The following is a 25,798-nucleotide window of genomic DNA, read 5'->3' as shown; positions in this document are numbered from 1 at the left end:
TGTGTTTCCATTTTCATTTGTCTCAGGTATTTATTTCATCTTTGACCCATTAATTGTTCAGTGGTATATTGTTTAATCTCTGCAGATTTGTAAATTTCCAGTTTTCTTCCTGTAATGGATTTTTAGTTTCATACCATTGTGATTAGAAAAAATACTTGATATGATTTCACTATTAAATTTATCAAGGATTGTTTTGTGGCCTAGCATGTGATCCGTCCTGGAGAATGTTCGATGTGTAGTTGAGAAGAATGTATATTCTGTTGCTTTTGGATGGAATGTTCTGTACATATCTGTTAAGTCCATCTGGTCTAACATGTCATTTAAGACCAGTGTTTCTTTATTGATTTTCTGTCTGGATGACCTAACCATTGGTGAACGTGGAGTATTAACGTCCCTTACTATTATTCTGTTGCTGTATATTTCTGTCTTTTGGGTCTGTTAATACTTACTTTATATATTTAGGTGCTCCAGTGTTGGGTGCATACATATTTACAGTGTCGCATCCTCTTGTTGGGAATACCCCTTTATCACTGCGATACAGATTCATCAGAAGGAGTTACTGTTCTGACTGCTTGAATTGGTCCAGCCAGCCATATAGAATATAAGATTTGGCCCATTCCTTCAAAACTTTTACTTTCCACTTGAGGAGATAAGGCTAACCCATATAAAACAATTGGAGATCTGAATAAGATTATAATTAAGTGTTAAATTATAGGGTAGAGACTATAAATACTGTACAAGTTTGGAGAAGAGACAACATTGAGGGCTGGACTAGTGCAGGCACATGAATGCCTTGGGACTTAAAAGAATATTTTGTAGAAAGCTGAGTTTTCCTTTCATATGAATTGTTTCTCTTTTTTTCTGATACTTGCCCACCTCCCACTAATTTCATATGCAAATAAGCCATTGGGTTAAAAAAAGACCCTTGGAAGGTTTTTTTTTTTTTCTCCCTACCAGACAAGATAGAAAGAAAATAATAAACAAGAGGATGATAGAAAATACTGTTGGTTAAGCAATTTTCCTTAAAAATTTTAATTTTAAAATAACTGTGGAAATATTAAAATTCCTGACTGAAAGATCTACTGTTGTTTCTTTTTTGTGGTGGATATAGCCCATGGCAGTAGCCTTGCCTGTGTATGGATCTTTATGGAAGCTTTTCTTTTGAGTCTTGACTGTCCCTGAACTACCATCATTTTCCTCTCAATGCAGTGACAGATTTAAGGATTAAAAAATGAGGAAAATAAATTCTTCCTCCTAAGCTACTCTGAAGTAGTGAAGAACCAGTACCATTTAGGGGGAAAATTGTGATTGAGAAGGTACTCTTAGAATTGACTGTATTTGTAGCTGAGAATTCACATTATGTAATTTGACTTGCATACCTTTTAAAATTAGGTATGATTTACCAGACAGTTATTAACAATTAGGTTATGTAACCATATCTCAAAACAGCTCTGCAGTATAGGAAGTCGAGAGGCTTTAGAATGTGCTAAATAAGGAATTACCATATACACAGTTGAGAAACACTTACAGCTTTCACCCCAAAGTGGACCACTTAAGTACCATTATTATGGATTATAAAATAAAATTCATTAGCATCAGTATTTTCACTGGAATGTAAAGTAGCGCTGTTGTAGTTTGTAGGGGCTCAGTGCTCACCCTTAAGTTTTTTATTACTGGAGAAAACCAATGAATTTTATTGCAGTTTACATTGGACACAGATGTAGACGATGGTTTTGTAAATTTACTTTGAATAAATATCTCAGTAGTAGTGAAAGTGTATCACCAAAAGAGTGTGGTTATGAAAGTATTATATTCTATTATGGTCCTCTGATTTTATAATTAAAGACCCCAGTGTTTTAAAGGCAGGTGTAACCCATTACATCAAGTGACCTGGAAGCTTTAACCTGACCTTGAAAACTTCATTTTACAGGAACTGGAAAGTTGTTTTCTTTACATGCAATTGTTTTGAACACTGTAGGAAATAATATGGGAGTATGAAGTAGAAGGAATCATCTGAATAATTCTGATCAGAGAGTGCCCTGAGTAGTCATTTGGTTATTTGTTAGAGAAAACTATTATGGGGATCATTGCCTCAAAATTTTTTATATGTGAATACTTATACATGAGTTAAATTGTAATTGTCACTAAATTGATGGGATTTAAAATTAACAAATGACTTTAAGAAATGGTTTACTTCTTTGTTCTTTCTCGACATGGGGATGCAGCCTTCTGAAGCTTTATTTTGAGAGGGCATCTGGCTATTTTTGACAGGTTCTCAAGGTATCTTGGGCATCACATCCATTTGGTCATGCTCCAAAGTTCTATGGTAGCATTAGGTAGTGGCCTCAGTTAAAAAAGACCCAAAGAGAGTGATGTTCATTCTGTTTCTTCTGGGATGGGGCTAACTTTCCACAAATCCTAAGTGATGAGAGTATTGCATCTACACATTTATGACAGTGTTTCTTTTTATTCTTTTTTCATGAAGAAATCATTTCAGTCTGAAAAGTATTTACTGAACAGTGTCTAATGTAGGGTGTATAAAACTTCAGGCAGCATTTAGAGCACTTTCCCAATATGAACTCATCATTATAACAACCCTATGAAGCAGGGACTATAAATAACATATGGGGGTGTGGGTATTTTTTTAATCTCTATTTTATAGGTGGGAAAACTGAGGCATAGAGAACATGCAATACTAGCTTACATCTTGTGGCCCATAGCATTTCCATGGGTGATTCCTAAACTAGAAAGTTTATGAACTGCTGGATTATTTTGTTCTACTTTGGAATAAAGAAAACCATTTCACAGTTATAAATAAGAGCTCTTTCTGTGATTGATTGATTTTGCTGTTTTTATTAGCAAAACTCCATTATATATCCATAAATGATGGATATATAATGGAGTTTTGCTAATAAAAACAGCAAAATTCTTTCCCCTCTCTCAGTTTGTCATTTCTCTTTTGGATAGCCTTAAAATTTCCTTTACAACCCTGTAAAACATTTATCCTTTGCCTCTAACACTTAAGGCTGACATTCTTAGGAAATGATAAACCTTTTTCTTTGCCTTCTAAAATTTGTCAGTAAAGCCAAGATTCTAAACTTCTTAGAATGGGTTTACAAATTACTTTCAGAATCCAATCACAGTTTTATGGAGACTCTGAAACTCACCTGTGACCCCTTAAAGACCTACATCTACATTAGGGACACCTTCATCTGGGGAAGCAGAGGGAAATTTAGGGAATACAGTCCTTAAAAGAGAATCACTTTTCCCATTAAACTATTAAGCTGGGTCAAGTAGACAACCTGTGGTTAGATGTAAGTACATCACCTGTAATCCATCTGAACTGTAGCTCTTACCTACATTCCTTTGTGTCTTACTTTCTTTTTTACTCTGGCTACCTTAAAGCTTTTCTCTTTGTATTTCTTTTTTCAGCAACTTGACTATGATAATGTAGGTCTAGGAGTGTGTGTGAGTGTGTGTGTGTGTGTGTGTGTGTGTGTGTGTGTGTGTGTGTGTGTGTGCATGATTGTGCTTGAGTTTCTTGGATCTAATTTTGGAAAATTCTAGGACATTATTTCTTCTTCTGCCATATTCTCTCTCTCTTATCCTGCTGGGACTCAATTTTCGCATATGTTCTACAGCCGCTCTGGGATGCACTGTTTTATATTTTTTCACTTTTTAAATCTTTTTGTGTTTTAGTTTGGATAATTTTTATGGACACCTCTTCAAGTTCACTGAATCTTTTCTTGGCTATGTTCAGTCTGCTTATAAGCCTATCAAAGGAATTCACCACTTCTGATAGTTGGGATTTTTAAATGCATTTCCATTGGACTCTTTTTTTATAATTTCCATCTTTCTGCTGAAATAGCCCATTTGATCATGAATATTGTCTACTCCCCACCCCCAGATTATTTTGTATATTAATAATAGTTGTTTTAAAGTTCCTGTGTGATAGGTCTAGGTCACCTCTGGGTCTGGCTCTATTGATTGTTTTGTCTCTTGACAGTGGGTTTTTTCCTTACATTTTGTGTGTGTCTGTGTGTGTGTGCACGTGCACACGCGCACACTGTAATTTCTATTGAATGCTAAACATCACGCTTAATAGAGACTGAGGTAAATAATATTTATGCTCAGAAATGAACATGCCTCTTCTTCTTCTAGGTCATTAACGTTTGGGGAAGTTGAGTCAATCTAGTCAATAATTGATCTGGGTTTATGTTTTGAGTTGCCATTGTCACCTTCAGTGTACTGCTGGCTTCAAATTCCTCTACCTGTGGGCCACCATAACCATGTGTCTAGGTGGGCACTGGGGTCCTGGAGGGTTTACTCATGGTTCCTGCTCTTGCCATCTGCTTCCATCTGCAAAGGCCTGTGTCAGAAAGGGCTCTCTTTCCACGGTCTTATGCCTCCTCTGTGGTACGCTGCCTGCTCCTTGGTGCCCAGCGTCTGCTGGAGCCGGGGATTTCTTAGTCCTCCTGGTCTAGTTTCAATCTTAGGCAGCCCTGTGCACCTGGGCCTCAAGGGAGGGACCTTCTGGACATTCCTGCCCTGTTCCCCAAGGCAGCCAGACTCTGCCTATATCTGTGGTGAGTTTCTGCCCCAGAAAGAGTTCTGCTTTATTGCTACAGGCTCCTGAGTCCAAGGCCCAGTAGATCTTTGCTTGGCTGTGGAAGGAGATGGATTTTTCTTCTACCCATCCCCCAGTAGCCCAGGGAGAAAGCAGGCTTGCTGCCATTCCCCCAGTGGCTTAAGGCTTTTGCTTCATCTGAGAGGAGGGTCGGGGAAGTAGCAGAGTTTCATGGTGTCCCCATCACCTGCTGCATGCCTGTGTCCTGGAGAGGGGCTCTCTGCTGCTCTGGCCCCAGTCTTTCTCAGGAGCAACCTGTGAAGCCTTTCATGTGAGTACAAACTCTCCCTGTGTCTGGGGTACCCAGTTGCTCCAAGCTGATATAGTAGCCCACACTTGGCCTTTAGGATTTCCTTAGAATTTTAACTGATTTCTTTTTTTAAAATTTTAATTAATTAATTAATTTATTTATTTATTGTGGCTGTGTTGGGTCTTTGTTGTGGCACACAGCCTCTTCATTGTGGTGTGCGAGCTCAGTAGTTGTGGTATGTGGGATCGTAGTCCCCCAACCAGGGATCGAACTGGGGCCCCCTGCACTGGGAGCACGGAGTCTTAACCGCTGGACTGCCAGGGAAGTCCCTTAACTGATTTCTTTTATGTGTTTCCATGGTGGACTCTTTCTTCCGTGCTCTACAAACTGTGAAACAGTGTCTGCGTCTTCTCTCTTCTTGGAGGGGTTTTTCACTCCTTGGAATTCAGTTCCCTTGTGATCACAGTTCTTTGATGGGTATAAGAAAAGTTGTGATTTTATTGATAGTCTGGCTTTTTCTTGTTAAGTGGGAGTGATGTTCTCTCTTGGCTTTCTTCATCCTAAGCTGTCATCTGAACTGGACTTGCCCACGTTTGGGACTGTCCAATCACACATAGGTTCCCAAGCCATTAGCAGATCTGTGAGGAGAGCATCCTCAGGCCAAGCAGCTTTCTGTTACTTGCAGTAAAGGGCCCTTCCCTGTGAGGAGGAAGCGGCATTTGACCATATCTAGCTTTTCTTCAAGTTATTTTATTCTTTTTCAATTCATCTGATTTTATAAAATGACCTTCAGAGTGACTGATTTTGCTCCAGATCCTTTTTTTTTTTTTTTTTTTTTTTACTTTTTTCCTTTTTGCTCATCTTGGAGAGCACATCAAAGCTTTAAAGATGTATGAAAAAACCTTGCAAGGTAACCCTGATGTACCCGGCATGACTTATTCCTTCAACTCAGAGCTATTGTTACTGAGCTGAGGAAAGGTCAGGCCTTGCTGTGCTTGTTTAATAGGCCTCAAGTTGTTTCTGGGGGTTTTTGTTTTGTTAAGGATAGAAATTTCTTTTTCTTTTCTTTCTTTTTTTAAAACATCTTTATTGGAGTATAACTGCTTTACAAGGATAGAAATTTCTTTAACCAGTGTTTCCAAACTCTCTTTCATCCCAGACTCCCTTCAATAAGCATAAAGATCTCATACTCTTCTTTAATGTTACTTATACATCAGAGTAAATAACTGGACTCAAAACAAACCAGAAGGATAAATGGCTGCTCTGTCTTCATGCTCCATCTCCATTGTTAGGGCGCCGTGTCAGTTCCTGCCAGCGTATTGAATCTGGAGGTTGATCGTCATTTTCTTGTGGTGTATATTGAGAAACAGTCAAACAGAAAATGGAAACAAATCAGTTTAGAAATACAACAGGAATGCAGTAGGACCCAGCAGGCCATGCTGTCCTAGCAGGACATCAACTCCTGGGCCTTGAGACCAGACTCCGACTCCTCAGACGGGTTTCCTCTTCTCTAGAAGGTGCTACGGTGGTTGCATCAGACTCAAGCACCTTGTTGCCAGCAAAGAAGTGAGGCCCACCTATTTGTCACCTCATTTCAGGATGAGAATTTATGAAATTGCTCACACCCATTTATGAACCGCTACCTCTGAAGTACCCCAGATGGTCATTTTAGAGGCCAAAAGGTAGTGACAAACTTCTGTTAAATAAAGTAGGCAGTCTTGTTAGAAATAGGTATGTTTTTCCATTGGGTTCAATGTGGCTACTTCCATTTTTATTGTTAAATATAAGTTCTATAAACATTTTCGTTCTTCCTGAGTTTGCTGTGATGCAGAAAAGCTCGCTTAGCCTCTTGCTAGGTCATTGCTTTCATAAAATTATTCCTGATACAAAGATGTTATTCTGTAAATAAGCATTGGTTAAACATATAAATGAATCTTTAAGCTTCTGTCCTGTTCAAAATTTTATGATGCTTTATCTAGAATTCAGAATTTCAGGGTTGATATAGAGGTGGGTTCTTTCGGAAGCTGGTTTTCTTCCAGACTGGACGTAACTTTTGTGTTTCTTCTCTTGGTATTAAGTGTTGATAGTGCAGCAGAAATGCACCAGTGGACCAAGTTTATCTACATGTTGTGGTTTCCACCACTCGGAAGCTTTAGGTGATGAGTACTTACAACATTAAGAGCTAGTTCTGAAACATCATCTGTACAGTTTTTAAAAGTATTTGGAGGCATCTCCATCTCAGCAGAAACTTACGTTTTTCTCTTCTGGTTTTAGGTGATTAGTGCATGTAAGTTATACACATTAGTTTTCCTTTAGTTAAAAAAAAACTGTATGTGTAGCACATATAGTTTGATCACTTTTTAATTTTAAATTTAAACTAACATTAAGACGCAACACAGAAAATAGATTCCAACTCTGCTGCCGATGGGCTGCTTAGCTTATGTGAGTACGTGATCACTGCTGGGCTAAAAAGTGAAGGTCAGGTGGAAATATGTAGGATGGGATAAAGATTCTGGGACAAAGTCAGGCAGGTTGGGGGCCTGGGTCTCCTGCTGAGGAAGCCCAGTTCTCCCTCCATCTGCCTTCCTCTGGGCTGTGGGGGACCAGCTTGCCTTCACATCCACCTGTTGCTTCCAGCCAGTGATTCTGGTCCATCTGGTGATGAGGGCCAGCTCCCGCCTGCTCTGTTGGTCTCTAAGGAAGCACGCTTCTCTTTTGATGTTTTCTAATAGCTTTTTCTCCTAGCAGAGGAGAGACAGACCTTTTCATTCAGGCCTCCATGTGCTGAAGTGGTAGTCCAGTATTAATCAATATGTTGAGAATGACAGAATAAAAGATTATACTGTTGAGAAAATGCTGTATATATATTTCAGTGAATAAATGGATAGACACCTCCATTTATCTTTGTGATTCCTTTTACTAGTGGCAGCTTTGAGATATAATTTATAAAAGTTATAAAATTCCCTTAATTAGTATGCTGTCTTTATTAAAGGTAAATATTATTTTTAAAGGTAAAGACAACCCTCATTCTGAAAAATAGGAAATTCATGCATTTGTTTCATACCCTTATACATGGCTGATTACAAATTTAATTTCATGCCAACTTGCTTGAATAGACAATCTAAGTTTTAGGGTTTGGAACAGCTGTAGTATTCAATACAATGTATCTTATAGATACCATTACCACAGCTTTAATGTCTTTTGCACTTTATTGCTTGGAGGATACAATTATAAAGAAATACTCTGCCTTGTGGCTTTTATGTTTCATGTTGGCATTCAGATCACAAAAGCCTCTTTGGTTCATTTTGAAACTTTGAGGGAAATGATACCTGTATGATTTAAAGTTTAAGTTTAATTGCCTTCTGCAAATTGCTTTTGGAAGTATAGGTAGTCAAAAAGTAAAAGTAGTTTTAAATTTCAGAGGCAGAGAATAGCATAATCACTTTTTTAAATGTAGAGGTTTTATTCAAAATAGATTCTCTTGGGGGCTTACCTGGCGGTCCAGTGGTTAAGACTCCACGCTTCCACTGCAGGGGATGCGGGTTCAATCCCTGGTCAGGGAACTAAGACCCCACATGCCGAGTGACATGGCCAGAAAAAAAAAAAAAAAAAAAAGATTCTCGCAGAGCAGGAAAGTTAGAATGCCTTTGTACAATATTTTGCATGCTCTTTTCTTTATTGCATGAAAGTCATATAATCCCAACCCCATCTCTATTTCTTATTTATGAATATAATGTCTTACTGAAAATTTATCACAAATTTCATATGCCTACTGAAAGGCAATGTCGAGTTTTAGGTTAAAATTGTGAAAGATGTTGTGAGCCCATTTGAGCAATTTAAAATAATAATAATAATAAAGGCACCTATACAGGGAAAGAACTTAAACGTACACATAGATGTGGCATCAGCTCCTTGAGGTGAGCGCCTGCTACATCATGCAGGGAAGTTGAGGAGTGTATTACTGGTGATGCAGACTGCTGTAGAAATAGATGTTGCCTGAAGTTTTTCACTTGGTAGTGTTACTAGTCTGTTAACATTGGAAGGACTTAGGTGACTTGTTCTAAACATTCGCCTGGTGCATGGGAGCAGGCTTTAATAAATCCAACCCCAGAATTTTAGAAGCACCTCTAGCTGAAATCTGGGCCTCCCACCCAGACTTAATACAACAACAGAAGTAAAACCATATCTATTTGAAGTGTTTAGGACCATGACTAATCTAATATGAGGCTCTGAAAAGCCAAGAATTGCCGCTGGAATTTCAGTTTCTACTCACGTAACACATAATTTAATGGTTCATACTTAGTTTCCAGAAATAGCCCAGACAGCTTAGTGAGTCTAAGTGGTTAGAGAGTGGTTTTAAACTTTATTGTACATTCCCATCACCTAGAGTGCTGCCTAAAATGTAAATTCCTGGGCACCACCCCCTGGAGAGGTGATTCCATGAGCCTAGGAATCTGCATTTTACCCAGGTAACCCAGGGGATTCTGAGAAAAGTGGTTTAGTGACAACCTTTCGGGAAACACTGGTGCAGGAGGTGTACACCCAGCAGGGCCTGCTTCATGGGTGTATTACCAGTGCATTGTACAGGCCCCTGACTCAGAAAGGCCATGTAGCTGGCTTAATGCTCTTCCATGACCTTCTTAAAATTCTTAATTTCTGAACGAGGTTGTTCATTTTCCCCTGCATTTTCACTTTCCCCTGGGCCCTGCAAATTGTGTGGCCAATTCTCTATGCGAGCTTTTATTATGTATTACTGGAATTGTGTTTCTTGATCCTCATGGGTTGCAATAATTCAGTAATGATTTTTTTTTTTTAACCTGTCTGTATTAGGCTGTGAATACCAAGGCCACTTCTAAGCTTTAGAAGTGAATGAGTATCATTCATTCATAGAACATACAATTGGAAATCCTAAGAGTATGATTTTTTTCCCAAGGAAATTAAATTTGTATTCCTAGTCTTGAACATAGAAACCTATGTTTGTGTTATCCTAATACACTATGATTTTTTTCTCCTAGGATGGTACAAAACAGAAAAGAGAGCGGAAAAAGACGGTCTCCTTCAGCAGTATGCCCACGGAGAAAAAGATTAGCAGTGCAAGTGATTGTATCAATTCCATGGTGGAGGGTTCGGAACTCAAAAAGGTCCGCTCCAACTCTAGAATTTACCACAGGTATTTTTTACTGGACGCTGACATGCAGAGCCTGAGGTGGGAGCCATCCAAGAAGGATTCTGAGAAAGCCAAGATTGATATTAAATCCATCAAGGAAGTGAGAACAGGAAAACATACAGACATATTCCGCAGCAATGGCATTTCTGACCAGATATCTGAAGACTGTGCATTTTCAGTCATCTACGGAGAGAATTACGAGTCACTTGATTTGGTTGCCAACTCCGCAGATGTTGCGAACATTTGGGTCACGGGACTGCGGTACCTAATTTCTTATGGGAAACATACACTCGATATGTTAGAGAGTAGCCAAGACAACATGAGGACTTCTTGGGTTTCACAAATGTTTAGTGAAATTGATGTAGATAACCTGGGACATATAACTCTGTGCAACGCCGTGCAGTGTATCAGAAACCTCAATCCTGGTTTAAAAACGAGCAAAATTGAGCTTAAGTTCAAAGAATTGCACAAGTCCAAGGACAGAGCTGGTACCGAAGTCACAAAGGAGGAATTTGTTGAGGTTTTCCACGAGCTTTGTACTAGACCTGAAATTTATTTCCTTTTAGTTCAGTTCTCAAGCAATAAAGAATTCCTTGATACCAAGGACCTTATGATGTTTCTGGAGGCAGAGCAGGGTGTGGCACATATAAATGAGGAAATAAGCCTTGAAATTATTCACAAATATGAGCCATCCAAAGAGGGTCAGGAAAAGGGCTGGCTTTCCATAGACGGGTTCACTAATTACCTTGTGTCATCTGACTGTTATATATTTGATCCAGAGCATAAAAAGGTCTGTCAGGACATGAAGCAACCCTTGTCTCATTACTTTATAAACTCATCTCATAATACATACTTAATAGAGGATCAGTTCCGAGGTCCCTCTGATATCACAGGATACATCCGAGCTCTTAAAATGGGTTGCCGGAGTGTTGAATTGGATGTATGGGATGGGCCAGATAACGAACCTGTGATTTACACAGGCCACACCATGACCTCGCAGATCGTCTTCCGCAGCGTCATTGATATTATTAACAAGTATGCATTCTTTGCTTCAGAGTACCCTCTCATCCTGTGTTTGGAAAATCACTGTTCTATTAAACAACAGAAGGTCATGGTTCAACACATGAAGAAAATTTTAGGAGACAAGCTCTACACAGCCTCACCCAGTGCTGAGGAATCTTACCTGCCATCCCCAGATGTCCTGAAAGGGAAGATACTCATTAAGGCAAAGAAGCTGTCTTCCAACTGCTCTGGAGTAGAGGGCGATGTTACTGATGAGGATGAAGGGGCAGAGATGTCTCAGAGGATGGGCAAGGAGAACGCAGAGCTGCCCAACCACGTGCCTGCCAAGCGCTTCCAGCTCTGCAAAGAGCTGTCAGAGCTGGTGAGCATCTGCAAGTCAGTGCAGTTCAAAGAGTTTCAGGTGTCCTTTCAGGTTCAGAAGTACTGGGAAGTCTGCTCATTCAACGAAGTGCTTGCCAGCAAATACGCCAACGAGAATGCAGGGGACTTTGTCAATTACAACAAGCGTTTTCTCGCCAGGGTTTTTCCCAGCCCCATGAGAATTGACTCCAGCAACATGAACCCTCAAGATTTTTGGAAATGTGGTTGTCAGATCGTGGCCATGAACTTTCAGACCCCGGGACTGATGATGGACCTGAACATCGGCTGGTTTAGGCAGAACGGGAACTGCGGCTACGTGCTGCGGCCGGCCATCATGAGGGAGGAGGTCTCTTTCTTCAGCGCCAACACCAAAGACTCCGTCCCGGGAGTCTCACCCCAGCTCCTTCACATCAAGATCATCAGCGGGCAGAACTTCCCCAAACCCAAAGGATCGGGTGCTAAAGGCGACGTGGTGGACCCTTACGTCTACGTTGAGATCCACGGGATACCCGCTGACTGCGCAGAACAGAGGACGAAAACAGTGCACCAGAACGGAGACGCTCCCATCTTCGACGAAAGCTTTGAGTTCCAGATCAACCTGCCCGAACTGGCCATGGTGCGCTTTGTGGTCCTGGACGACGACTACATCGGGGATGAGTTCATCGGCCAGTACACGATTCCCTTCGAGTGTCTGCAGACGGGCTACCGCCACGTGCCACTGCAGTCGCTCACCGGCGAGGTCCTCGCCCACGCTTCTCTGTTCGTGCACGTGGCCATCACGAACCGGAGAGGAGGCGGGAAGCCTCACAAGAGGGGCCTCTCTGTGAGGAAAGGGAAGAAGTCCAGGGAATATGCGTCCCTGAGAACCCTGTGGATTAAAACTGTGGACGAGGTCTTCAAGAATGCCCAGCCCCCAATTCGGGACGCCACCGACTTGAGAGAGAACATGCAGGTACGGCGCGGGGGCTCGTGTGCGCCTGCGTGCGGTGTAAGAGTCTTTTGGAGGGTTTCTTTAAATAGTCGTATTTCCCATCTTAAATACTTTGTAAATTCCCGTCGCTTGTAAGAATGTTTACCACCAATCTCATTTTTTTTTATCATGTGAATTTCCAAAACGACAGCTGGTATTGAACACACTCTATGGGAATGAGACAGCCTTGCTGCTGAGTCCACACCCGACCTGGTCCCTGGTAATCACTAGGGAACAGTCCCCCGTCTTCTCTAAAAGCGCACGTGGGAATCTCTGGTATTTCTGAATATTCCTTAGCTGGAACACACTGACGTCAAGCCCATCAAACTAGAGGGACACGTTCTGGTCCTTTCTTGTGGGACCGTCATGCTGCGGGAATGGTGAGCCTGTAAACAGCCCGTGGGTTTATGTATTGAGCCTGCTCTTGACTCTGCAGTGCAGCTATCTAATTGTGTAAGTAAAAGACACGTGACACCTGTATTTATTAGACGTCTGAGATAATAATTACCTCTGAACCGCATAGTGGCGAAAAGCAATCAGTCAGGGTTAGGTATGTAATTAAGGATTGTCCACGTGTCTAGCAGGATACTGGGGCTACCAGTGATGCAGAACGAGGCTGCGAGGGCTACCTCACACACACATCTACCCCAGCCCATCCCAGTGTGTGATGGATCACTGCTCAGTGTGTTTAAAAACGATTAAAAAAAGATACACACACACACACACACACACACACACACATACGTATATATATATATATATATATATATATAATCTTTATAACTATTATGAGCAGAATGCCAGCAGCAAGTAAAATGAAAAGACCTTCCCACAATGGAGACATTTTGTTTTATTTCTTGTCTCATAGTAAATGTGGAGGGTGTCTCCCTATCTCTGAGGGTGCCATGGTTGGTGGACCTCAGCTCTGAGCAGGCCGCACCTCCCTGCCCTACGGCAGCTGTCATGCGCATGAAGCCGAGCGCCGTCCTTCCAGGGCCGCGTGTCTGTGCTGAACCCACACTGCAGTCGGCGCTGTGTGATGCCCCTGCCACACCCGGGCGGTCGGGCCGGGATGCAGCAGGAAAACAGCAGACGTTAGTTGGGGCTGGGCAGCAGATAATAAACAAATAGGACAATGACAGGTGAAGAAGAAGTAACTGGGGATGTGATGGTGTGACTGGGGCCCCCCTTAGAGCTCTCAGTAAGGATTTATTGTTATGAGCGGTCAACATCCAAGTGATTTTGGACAAAATGATACACAGCTTGATGCCCATATTTAAAGCAATATTAATAAAAAGAAAATGTTTAAATTTAAAACCAACATGCTGCTCATTTCCAAGGACGGGGGTGTTTGAGAACAGAAGACACAGGGCTTGGGGGGCCAGAGCCCTCCCCTCTGGCCGCCATGCTCAGCCCAGGTCAGGACCCAGGTGTGCCTGGGGTGACTCATTTTTCGGTTGGTATGTACCTGTTCTGGCAGCACAGTGATTAAGAGCAGAGGCCTCATCCTCAGCAGACTTCAGGTAAAATCCTGACCCCTTCACCGGCTAGCTGTGTGACCTCAGACAAACAACAGAGCTGAGGCTCGGCCTCCTGGGGCCCAGCATGGCTGGTTGAGAGGATCAGATGGGGTCATGTATATTACCTATGCCTTGCACACGGTGCTCAGAGAACACCGACTGATGGCTTTTTACAGTATGGAAGGGTTTCCTTTAATGGGGAATTTAATGGCACCTCTGGTGATTAGAAAAAAAAGAGCATTGAGAATAGGAGAAGCAGCATGGAGACGGGACTAGGGGAAGGGAAGGCCGTGGTACTGGGCAGGAAGGTCTCCCACCGGGCACATCTCCACGGAAACTGCAGCATCCTCCAAGTTCCTTTAGCTTTGGAACCAGCTGGTATGAACAGGTGAGAGAGACTCAAGTTTCTATCTTGCAAATATTCCTCTTTTTTTTTTTTTTGGATGGCCGGCATATTTGATACTTATTTTAAGCCTGATTTTTTTTTTTCTGAATCTTTACCTTTTTGAATGCAGAAGCCATTTTTTTTGTTTGCTCATAATTACATATCAGCATTAGCACGGCTGTGAACTTTGATCTGAAAAGTAGCTTTGCCCTTCGAAAGAATTTAACTTATTTGCCTTTTCCATACTTTTGATAAATTGGTATTACAAATATCTATAACTATGTTTACTTTGGAAAGTAGCCATTTTTCCCAGGATAAGATACTCATTAACCATGTCTGTCATAACACTGCTAGTAAGTGTTGTACCAGGCAGTCCAAGGATAACCAAGTATATTGAGTATAACATCCACGAGAAATTAAAACCCTGGTGAATTACAAAGCGCCTTCTTCTTTCCATTGAGCAGAATGCAGTGGTGTCCTTCAAGGAGCTGTGTGGCCTCTCCTCCGTAGCCAACCTCATGCAGTGCATGCTGGCGGTGTCTCCCCGCTTCCTGGGACCTGATAACACGCCCCTGGTGGTCCTGAATCTCAGCGAGCAGTATCCCACCATGGAGTTGCAGGGAATCGTGCCCGAGGTTCTGAAAAAGATCGTAACAACTTATGACATGGTGAGTGGCTCTTTGCACTTTTATGGAGCCCAGGGGAGAGAGGTGTCTTAGAACAGTACCCCACATGCTTAGGAGCTCTTGCTGAGGTGTGCTTTCCTAGTTCAGGCTTCCTTTACCTGTGCTGGAAAAGTTATTCCCCTGACCTTGCTGTATTTGAAAGACTTTAGTGTTTTGTTGTTGCTATTTTAGAAAGCAGGATTCAGACAGCTTTTCAAGAATGTATCTGAATTGACTTCTAAAGCATACACTATTTTCCACATATATATAGGAGGGAATTTTTTTAACCTTTCCCTGCAATCAGCCATTGAGTCACACTCATTTTTATTTTGTTTTCAAACTGGTAAAGGTGAGAAACTTAGTTTTTTTCCGAAAATACACTTTAAATACCATCAGAGGCAGGTGCTTCCACTAACTACATGACTCTATATTGTGCAAAGTTCTCCTTCCTTATAGCAGCTGCTCTGTGGCGCCTGTGATTGGTAATCAGCTTAGCTTTAATGAGGAATCCTCAGGACACCTAGAATATTGCATTTTTGCCCTTAAGGTCTATCTTGCGTTTTCCTAATCGCTTCCTGCTCTCGCTGTACTTTTTGATTTATCGTAACTCTGAGGGCTGAGTTAGTGGGTGAACAACACCGTTTCAAGCTCGCAGTGTAGCTGAAGTTGTCAAAATGCCAGTGAGCACCGCAGGTCCTCCCCTGCGGTCAGGGTTAAGGGTGGTGCTGGACACTCCCCTCCCAGATGGGCGAGGCTGTCAGCCTGTACTGGCCAGGTGCTCAGAGGTAAGAGGCCTCACCCACCACCTCCTCCACACGAGAAGCAGGAGCTCAGACCACAAAACTCAAGGCTGCTTCTCAGGTAGCCTGCTGTGGTCTAAGACAAATCAGGAGTGGCACTGTAAACCTTACAGAAATATATATTTTTTGCTATTCTGTAAGTTGACCTGAAAGCTGCAATTCAGAGGGATTTATACAATTTCCAGGAAAGAAAAAAAATGCTTTAGGTCAGCGTTTCCCACAGTGTCTGCTGAGGAACCTTGGTTTCTTAGGATATTAATAAGTGTCACATGGGAGAAAGGGTTCCATGTTGAAATAATTTAGGGAAATACTGGTTTGAGCAAAATTAGTCAGATGTCTTCACTGCAGGACTGTGTGTGGCCTTTTGTTTGCTGGCGGTGGCTTTCCGAAGGGTGATGGACATAGTATGCCCTATATGACAAATTGTCTTGACCATGGGGTACTATTTCCAAAAACAAAAGTTTGGAAGGATTTTTGTTCTTAATCTTCATGTCTTGGCCTTGTTCACCCAAATCTTTGGGTGCATAAGATCTGGAAGTCCAAGTCAGAAGCATGCAACATTTTTTTTTTTCTTTTGCTCTCTTTCTTCCCCCCAGTTTTATTGAGAAATAATTGACACTCATGTATAAGTTTAAGGCGTACAGCGTGATGGTTTGATTTACACATATTGTGAAATGATTACTACAGTGGGTTCAGCTGACATCCATCTTCTCATATAAAAAGAAGAGAGGAAAGGAAAAAAAAATTTCTTGTGAGAAGAGGTCTTAGGATTTATTTTCTTAAGTTTCCTGTGTATCAGTCATCATGGTATATATTACATTCCTAGGACTTATTTATCTTATAAATGGAAATGTCTACCTTTTGACCACCTTCCTTCAGTTCTCACTGTCTGCACCCTTCACCTCTGGTAACCACAAATCTGATCTCTTTTTCTATGAGTTTGGTTTTTTGTTTTTGTTTTGTTTTGTTTTAGTTTCCACATATAAGTGGGTCATACAGTATTTGTCTTTCTCTGACTCATTTCACTTAGCATAATGCCTTCAAGGTTCATCTGTGTTGTAGCAAATGGTAGGATCTCCTCATATTTTAATATATATATATGTATATCTCACAACTTCTTTATCTATCCATAGACATTTAGGTTGTTTCCATATCTTGGCTATTGTAAATAATGCTGCTATGCACATGGGGGTGCATGTATCTTTTTGAGTTAGTGTTTTTATTACCTTAGGATATATTCTGAAAAGTGGAATTGCTGCATCATATGGTAGTTCTGTTTTTAACTCTTTGAGGATCTTCCATGCTGTTTTCCTTAGTAGCTATACAAATTTACATTCCCACCTATAATAAGAGAGCAATATTTTAAACAGCTTATCAGTTCATTACCTTAAGAAAAGTGGCATTTGATCTTGTTCCTAAGTTCCAGTGCAATAACCACACGTTGTAGCAGGTGCTTATTACTCCCTGCTCTTTCCAGCTTAGAGTTCACGGTGATGTAAGATAAATAAGGACCGAACACTGGACACTGCAGGCAAACTGCAGGGAGTGACAGTCACCCTTCAGAAAGAAGGACGGCCAGGGGCAAATGCGTCTGTAAACATGGGTTGGGGGAGCACTGTGCTGGGTGCTGGAGGGGCCACAGGCATGAGCATAACGGGTCCCTGTCCTCAGGGAGCCATCCAGTCTGCTAGGATGGCAGCTGGGGAACAAAAGAAAGAAGCTTATGCTGAGATTCCTTTGGGGGGAAAGATGAAAAGATAGGAAAAAGAGGTAAAATGGAAAAGTCTGAAGAGCTCTTGCATGCTGTGCCTCAGGCTACCTAGTTAGTTTTATGAGAAGAAGCCCAAAGAAGTAGCTGATGTTTGTAAATGCTTTTTAAACTTAAGCCACAAATAAAATCGTTAGACATTTTGCAGACCCACGTCATTGACCAACATCTAAGCTGACTTACCGGCTCAGGTGTGTTACTGGTCACGCAGTGACATTTCTTCATGGTAACCTTTTTAACAGGACCTTCCTGAGAGTGGGTTGTGGTGCCCCAGGGAGGTGTTAACTGGAAGGGTCGGTACCCAGGCGCTAGTCCAGGCTGAGCCCACAGCGGCGGTGGGACCATAGCTGGGTGGACACAGTGCCCACCATATCACTTCCCCCGCCCCTTCCTCTCCCTGGGCTGGCAGATGATAACATTTACTATGTAACTCTTATCTACATATAACTTTATAATTGTGTTGTTGTAGAAATGATAAGACAGTTGGCTTGCTTACATTTTTAAAGTTGTGAAATTCATCTTACATAATGTCTGATTGATATAGCTGGGCTGCGTTATACCCCTAGCTTTATTGATTTGCTCTCTTTTTCATTCCACCTGCTAAACTAAGCTATAAAGTACTTAAAATTTAAGTACTTAAGCTATAAAGTACTTAAATTCAAATTTTTATAATTTGCATTTTAAAGATTGTCATATTGCTACGGCAATATTATAGCTCTTGTAATATTTTATAGTCCATTTATTAGTGACTTAATTATTTCTCACCTTCTGACAATTAATTTATTAAAGCTAGCTAAAGAATAGAGGAAATACTGATGGGAAATGTCATAAGGTCCTGGATAGCCTTTATTTTTGTAACATTTGTTATATTGAGCTTAACCCAAAATTAGCCTTAGAAATAAGATCTTATTTCATTTCACTGACTTCCCATTTATAGTTTGAAGACTCCAAATGAGAAGTAAGCGTAGTTTGAGAAATCCACCCCTCCCCACAAAGTCCTGTGTTACTGTGAGTCTGCACTGCTGAAGTTGCCCTCCAGTGAGGACAGGATTGCGGTATCTCCTAAGAGTGTACAGATATGTATTTATGCTGTCAAGATTGTGACTATTTTTCTGTCTAAGCTCTTATTAATAAACGAGTTGTAGCTGAAATATGCCCGTGTCTTTGTGAAAAAGGAGAGTGCAGGGAAGGAGCTGATTGTGGAAATGTGGACACTGTGTAAGCTGGTGTGGAGGCTAGGAAAGAGGGCCCACGCTCAGGGTGGCCTGCAGCCCCATTTGCCTGGGACAGACCCTGCTTGTACACCTGTTGTCCCAGCATAATTATTAATAGTTCTCCCTTTAACCCTTAAAAGTGTCCCTGTTTAGATAATTCGTTGTGTGGTCACCCTGCCCATGGCGCCGAGATTGTCCTAATGGCTCTTGTGATCCCACCAGCAAACAGGTCTTTGGAGTGGCCCAAATTGTGGTTTTTTGCCCTATTTGTCATCCCTCCTTGGATCCCGGAAGTGGTGAGGTTTGAGGCTGGGACGTTGCTCAGGAAGGCGGGTGTCAAAGCCACCCGGGAGCAGAGGAAGAAAAACACAGACACCTTCTTAGATCAGGCAGATGGGGGAGAAATAGGGAGGGACTGGTCTGGAGAGTGGGAGTGACTCTGTGGTCACACGAGGGAGGCTTTTCTTCCCCTGACGAGTTCACAGTTTAGTGGAAGAGATGAAACATATCCAGAGATAGTGAGAGGATAGATGATAGATAGATGTGTTAAAATATGTAAACAGGGCTTCCCTGGTGGCACAATTGGGAGTCCGCCTGCCGATGCAGGGGACACGGGTTCGTGCCCCAGTCCGGGAAGATCCCACATGCCGCGGAGCGGCTGGGCCCGTGAGCCATGGCCGCTGAGCCTGTGCGTCTGGAGCCTGTGCTCCACAACGGGAGAGGCCACAACAGTGAGAGGCCTGTGTACCGCAAAAAAAAAAAAAAAAAAAAAAAAATATATATATATATATATATATATATATGTAAACAGATTATTTGGGTGTTCATGGGAGAGAACGGTCAGTTTCAAGTTTAGGAATTAGGAAGACTTCAAGGAAACACTGGCCTCTGACCCTTAAGAACGACTCAGATTTCAGCAGGTGAAGAAAAGGAGACTGTTGCAGGCTGAGTTCACAGGGGGAAACACTCTCAGAAATGGGAAGCATGTGTTCTAGGAAATTCAAGCATGGGCCGTGGGAGTTCTTGCACATTTTTGAGCAGCAAAGGGCCATGCTCAGAATTAAGATTATGGACTGTGGGAGGGTAGGGGTGAAAGAGAACTCAGAGGCCTCCTGCTGAGTGTCTTTATTTTGCAGATGAGAAAATGGAAACCCAGTGGTGCATCAAATTAATGGGAGAACCGTTAATGGTTCTAATGGCAGGTTTAGAACCTGACTAGTCTCTTTGTCCAGTTTTTGCCCTGCAGTCCAGATCAGGAAGATGAGCCATGTGTGGTGTGTAGATGACTGATGAATCTGCCCATAAAGCCCAAATAGCGCCAATAATCATGATCTGACGTTGTTCATGTGGGGCCCTTGAAGTCCCAGGTACCTTATTTCTGATTCTTGCTCCCCATGAAGGTGGAGAAGGATTCGTCTTGCATACTTTGGCGTATGTTAAAAGGCAGATCCGATGAGCTTAAAATAAGGAAGACTCTATTCAACAGATTGAGTTCCACTCAACGGAATCTGATTATAAGTACCTGAATATATCTTTTGTATTATTACTTCAGAAAACAGAAAATTTAAGTGTTTTACTTGAAAGTGTGTGTCAGTGAACTTGAATGCATCCACTGTTGAGAATCAGATATCACAGTTGAGCTCGTTCTCTCATGTGTTTAGAGGCTGGTTTGGAGAAGATAAGGATTACGTAACCTGAGTAAGAGATTCTGGTGAGTGAGCGGGTCCCCTCTCCGTAACACACAGTGCTCCTGGGGTGATCTGCCGGGAGGCTTCAGGACCACGTCTCCTCTCTCCCGTCATCATCATCATCTTTTTATACAAAAGTGGTTTTTACCACCCTTTTTAATGTCGATGAAAGTAACGATTCAGCTCTCCAGCTATCTTTGCTTATTAGTTTCAGATTTACCGTCTGCTTTATGCTTACATTTTTTTAAATGTTATGAGATCTGTGCTAACAAATAGAGACCAAGATGTCAACATTCTTCCTTGACTGAGAGAAAACACTGGGAGTTTAAATATTTTGTGGAGTGTTACATAAAAAGAAAGTTCTCTTTAAAATTTTTTCATTGGACTTTGAGGGCAGTATTCTCGGTGAAAGAAGCCAGACGCAGAAAGACAAGCCTTTCGGGATTCCACTTAAATGAGGTATCTAAGCTAGTCAGATTCATAAAATCAAAGACTAGACTGGGAGTTACCAGGCACTGGAGATAGGACGTTATTAATCAACAGGCATGAAGTTTCAGGTAAGTAAGGTGGAGGAGTTCTAGAGACCCGTGTACAGTAGCACCTTGTACCTCTAGTCAACAGTAATGCATTGTACAGGTAAGCATTTGTTCAGAGGGGTAGATCTCATGTTAAGTGTCCTTATCACATAAATATTTTTTAAAGAAAAAAAGTCTTTTTCCTTGGTTTTGCTACAATTTTTCTGCACTATGGTATATGCTTCAGTCATTGTAAGTAAATTGACAATGAAGTCACAGGGAATGAAAAGGAGAGAAGAGGAAAAAGGAAAGAAAAGGATGCCCAGCTCTGTCACAGAGAGCACGGCTGTTCACATACACAGCGGCCGGACTCTCGAGCAGCCATAGCTGCTCGGAGATTACCCATGAATTCATTCCTGTTATTGCAGTTCCTTTGTCTCTGCTTTCTATCTGAAATTAATTTGTTTCCATCTTTTACAGCTTCACAAAAATCTTGATTTTAATTGCCTTCACACTTAATTAAGAAAGCACTCTCTGAGGAATCCGTTTATCCAGTAGAGAACAGTAGTTTTTAGTGTTTAAAAAAAAAAAGGAACAAGAAGATGCTTTGTCTAGGAGCGTGTTATTTGCTTGCTGTGAATATTTTTATATAAGTTACTGGATCGTCCCTTCTACCTCATGGCTTTAAATATTTCTTAAATAAGACAAGGTCCTTTAAATAAAATATGTGAAACGAAGGGTTTTTTTCTTACACAGATATGTTGGCAGTCGGCATGCAGCATCAGGAGTGCTCTGCTGTATGTTGTTGGTATGGGTTCCTGTATTTTCTCTGGCCACTGCTTAATGCAGGGAAGAGAGAAATCACACTTCATAATTGATGGAGTCTGCCCATCTGGACCAAGCAGAGATCATCTGTAATAAGGTTATTATTGATTCCCATCTCCTCTGTGGCTGCTTTTATCACTCTCCTGCCTCAGAACTTGACAGCATCTCAGAACTTTTAGAAGCATCTTTTAATTGGAGGTGTCAACTCTCCCAATTTTTATAACTGTAGAAAAATAGAGTATTATGCCTTGGGATAAGACTGAGCTACAAAGAGGGGGAAAAAAGACAGATTAGGGAAAGGTGAATGTACCCTGCTACAGGGGGAAGAGCAGAAACCCAAAGCCTCTAGTTTCATTCACTGACAGGGGAGGTCCAGCCAGTGACGTTTCCAAAACGGTTTCTCTGGCATCATCAAAACCATACAACTGACCCACTTCAGAGCGACTGCCAACCCCACGGGAAGGGAAAAGTAATGTTTACAGGATGGAATGTGATGATGGTATCACTCGTATCATCAGATCAGATGTAGAGGCTGCCACTCAGCCACCAGAAGCAGGGAGATTAAGAAACTTAGGGGAGATGGTGCTTCACGGTGTGATATGGTGGTGATTGCACGACTGTATCTCTCATCTGCTTTTCATGTTTTACATGTCTCCACAGAAACCATCGAGGGACACATATGTAGAAGTATTCTTACACACACACACACACACACACACACACACACACACACACACACACACACACACACACACACACCTTCAGACACTAAGCAAGAACAGTTGCGAAACACACACCTGCAGATACTAAGCAAGAACAGTTGCGAAACAGTAGCATTTTAGCGGCTGGCAATCCCCTTGAAAGAGCCTTCATCAGCGGCTGTTTTTTGTTGTTTTTTTTTTTTACAGTTCCATCTACGGATGCCATGCCTCCCCAACTATCCCGGCCTCTCACTGTTGTGGCCTCTCCCATTGCGGAGCACAGGCTCCGGATGCACAGGCTCAGCGGCCATGGCCCACAGGCCTAGCCGCTCCGTGGCACGTGGGATCTTCCCGGACCGGGGCACGAACCCGTGTCCCCTGCATTGGCAGGCGGACTCTCAACCACTGCGCCACCAGGGAAGCCCCGATCAGCGGCTGTTTTTTACCAGTTAAATTTGATACCCAGCCCCAGACTCTCTGGGAGGACAGAGATGCAAACCTCAACAGAGTCCCACACGTTGTCAGATGGTGTCTTCAGACGAGAAGTGATAAAGTACGAAGCGAGCCGCTGTACCATCTGACGCACCAACTGCAGATACTATTCTGCAGTTTACAATTCCTGAGTAACTGCGGCGCTGTCCCACCATGCTGGTAAACGAGAAACGGGAGCCTGCTATTGGCATCACTTCAGCCCTTGAACCAAGCCACCTGGGGAGCGGTTATGGGGCTGTGGCTCGGGGCCATGTGTTTGGTGGGGTCTCCCACTGTTTGACTTCTCTGTTAGAGCCTTTCTGTTGCTTCTGAAGGGGGCAGAACAAGATTGCTTATTTCTCGAACGCTTTATTTCACTGAATCTGGTAGGAAATATGTATGTAATATAACTGGAACCTAAAGCTCCAGAAAAGCTAGGGAACTTCCTTTTAAGCAGATGCATTATGCAGAAGAACACTACTACATTTTTGATAAAACTTAAGATCATTCAAGTGCTGTAGTCTTTTATTCTTCCTGTGCAAGAGGAGAGGAATTGCTTCCCATGTTCCCATCAGATCCCACTGGAATGTGGGATTTTGCTCTTGTATTATTCCTTCAGTGTTTATTTTTGATATATTCTCTTCTTGACTAGAAATAATTTATTTTGTTTCTTCAGTGGCTAAAGTTACCTCCTTAAGTCGTTTTCTGAGTTCTTCTTTATGTCAAAGACCCACCAGGACATTTTTTTCAATATTTATTCGGCCGTGCCGGATCTTTAGTTGCAGTGTGCGGGATCTTCCTTGTGGCACGTGGACTCTTAGTTGTGGCATGCATGCGGGATCTAGTTCCCCGGCTAGGGATCGAACCCAAGCCCCCTGCACTGGGAGCATGGAGTCTTAGCCACTGGACCACTAGGGAAGTCCCCAGGACATCTTTTAAAAGTCTGTGTACATCTCTCAAATTCTGAGCGTCCTCTATCAATAATAGACGTGGTTTTCTTGGTCAGTCGATGCGAGCAACAGCGGCTGGTCAAGGCTGGGAAGAAGCATTTGCCTTCCTTATCCTGGTTTGCTCGGTAAACTTCCTGTCCCCACTAGGCTTCGAATAAACAGAATTGGGCCGAGTGGAGATAGCAGTGCTGGCCGACTTCCAGGTTCTTCAGCCTGTTGTCACCTCATGCCTGTGGGGCAGAGACTGAGTTCAGACCACACGCTCGGCCCAGATGGGGAAGGAAATGCAGCTTTCCCAGCTCTCTTAGGGGCAGGTGGGTGTCCCTCAATTTTAGTTCCGTTTCGTAACGCTGATCCATTGCCTTAATTCACATTATCCATTTTGGGTTGTGGTTGCTTGACTCTTTAGGTAAAATGCTCTGTCTCTCAGACTTTCTCTCTTCCCTCAGCTCCTCTAAGAGTGGCCACTAGCTGCCTGGAGAGGGTGCAGCTGCAGAAAGTCTCCTTTCTGTGCCCTTGCTGAAGAACGTCCTAAAGCTCACCACCGCCCACCCCAGTGCACCTTGGGGCTTGTGCGTGCAGCGCAGGGATTTCCTGGCTCCGTCCTTTGTCCTCAAGGCTCCAAGAGGCGGGCTCCCAATGTCCCCTCCACTGCCCCTTTCCTCCTCCTGTCCTAGGGCTGCAAACGCTTGGCCCAGCCGTGGTCGGTGGAGGGGCATCTCCTCTACCCTAGGGATGATGCTCTGGGACCTACATGCGTTGTTCCTTGATATGTTAAATTAATTTAGAAAAGAGTTTCTCCTTGACAGATCCTGACTTTCAAGCCTGTCGTTTTGGTGGGAACCCAAATAAAAATCGAATCTGACCTTTAAAACCCAGAAGTGTCTTTGTTTTTACAAGATAGCTGCTTTTCACCCAGCCTCTGAAACTTGCTCTTTGAGTAGGTGGAAAGCCCCAGGGCAAAATGATTTATAAACTATGGCAACATCTCTGGGCAAGAAACAGCTTTACACTCTCCTTACACCTCCCACTGCTGTGGCCTTGCAGCTGGCAGCCTTTCCCTCCCCGCGGCACCTCATCTCCTGGATTCCCCTAGAGAGAGACCTGGGTGCTGAGGCAGTCAGAAGTCTGATGTGCCGGCTGTAAGAACGAGGGATTACGTAATGATCATCAAGAGAAATGGAGTCTGAATACTTTGACTAGTGTTGTTAAGTGAATAACATTCTTCTTAGAGCATCTTGGAAATGTGGCCTCCCTTTGGCATGTTTGGATTGATGAAGAATTTATGGTAAGCCTAGTAATTGCCAAGAGAGGGAGAAAAAGGGGGAAATAACTCTAGGGAGATGTATCTCACGCATATAGTCTTGTAGCAACTGAAGTTTTCCAGAATCTGAATTTCTGATTTGCTATTGAAACATGCATCAAACACTATTAATAATATCTAGCCCTTTCTCGAAGAGAGCACTTTTTACAGCATCCAGAATCTGTCTGACATCTTGAGGTTTGTGATCACTGTTGTGGTGTGCGTGGCGTGGCACTGTGTCTACAGCCAGTTTTGTGGATGTGATTGTGGTGGAAATCCTTTTCAAACAGGAAAGTGATGATCAAGAAACAAAGGACTGGGCTTCCCTGGTGGCGCAGTGGTTGAGAGTCCGCCTGCCGATGCAGGGGACGCGGCTTCGTGCCCCGGTCCGGGAAGATCCCACATGCCGCGGAGCGGCTGGGCCCCTGAGCCATAGCCGCTGAGCCTGCGCATCTGGAGCCTGTGCTCCGCAACGGGAGAGGCCACAACAGTGAGAGGCCTGCGTACCGCAAAAAAAAAAAAAAAAAAAAAAAAAAAAAAGAAACAAAGGACTGAGTTGGCTTTTGGTGTGTGATAATCTATATGTCTTTAGCGGC

General features: G+C 42.6%; 1 protein-coding gene across 1 annotated transcript in view; it reads left to right on the top strand.

Moving 5' to 3' along the window:
* PLCL2 (phospholipase C like 2) overlaps positions 1-25,798 on the top strand; it is a 198,318-nt gene that overhangs the window by 101,638 nt on the left and 70,882 nt on the right. Inside the window, exons 3-4 of the mRNA XM_007470619.1 lie at positions 9,893-12,379; positions 14,767-14,970. Coding sequence (XP_007470681.1) covers positions 9,944-12,379; positions 14,767-14,970 — 2,640 coding nt within the window. The 5' untranslated portion in view covers positions 9,893-9,943. The remainder of the gene's footprint in view (positions 1-9,892; positions 12,380-14,766; positions 14,971-25,798) is intronic.

The sequence above is a fragment of the Lipotes vexillifer genome, unplaced genomic scaffold (genome assembly GCF_000442215.2).
Source record: "Lipotes vexillifer unplaced genomic scaffold, Lipotes_vexillifer_v1.1 scaffold418, whole genome shotgun sequence".
NCBI lineage: Eukaryota > Metazoa > Chordata > Mammalia > Artiodactyla > Lipotidae > Lipotes > Lipotes vexillifer.
Note: the sequence above shows the minus strand (reverse complement) of the source record. Positions and strands in the feature narration are given on the sequence as shown.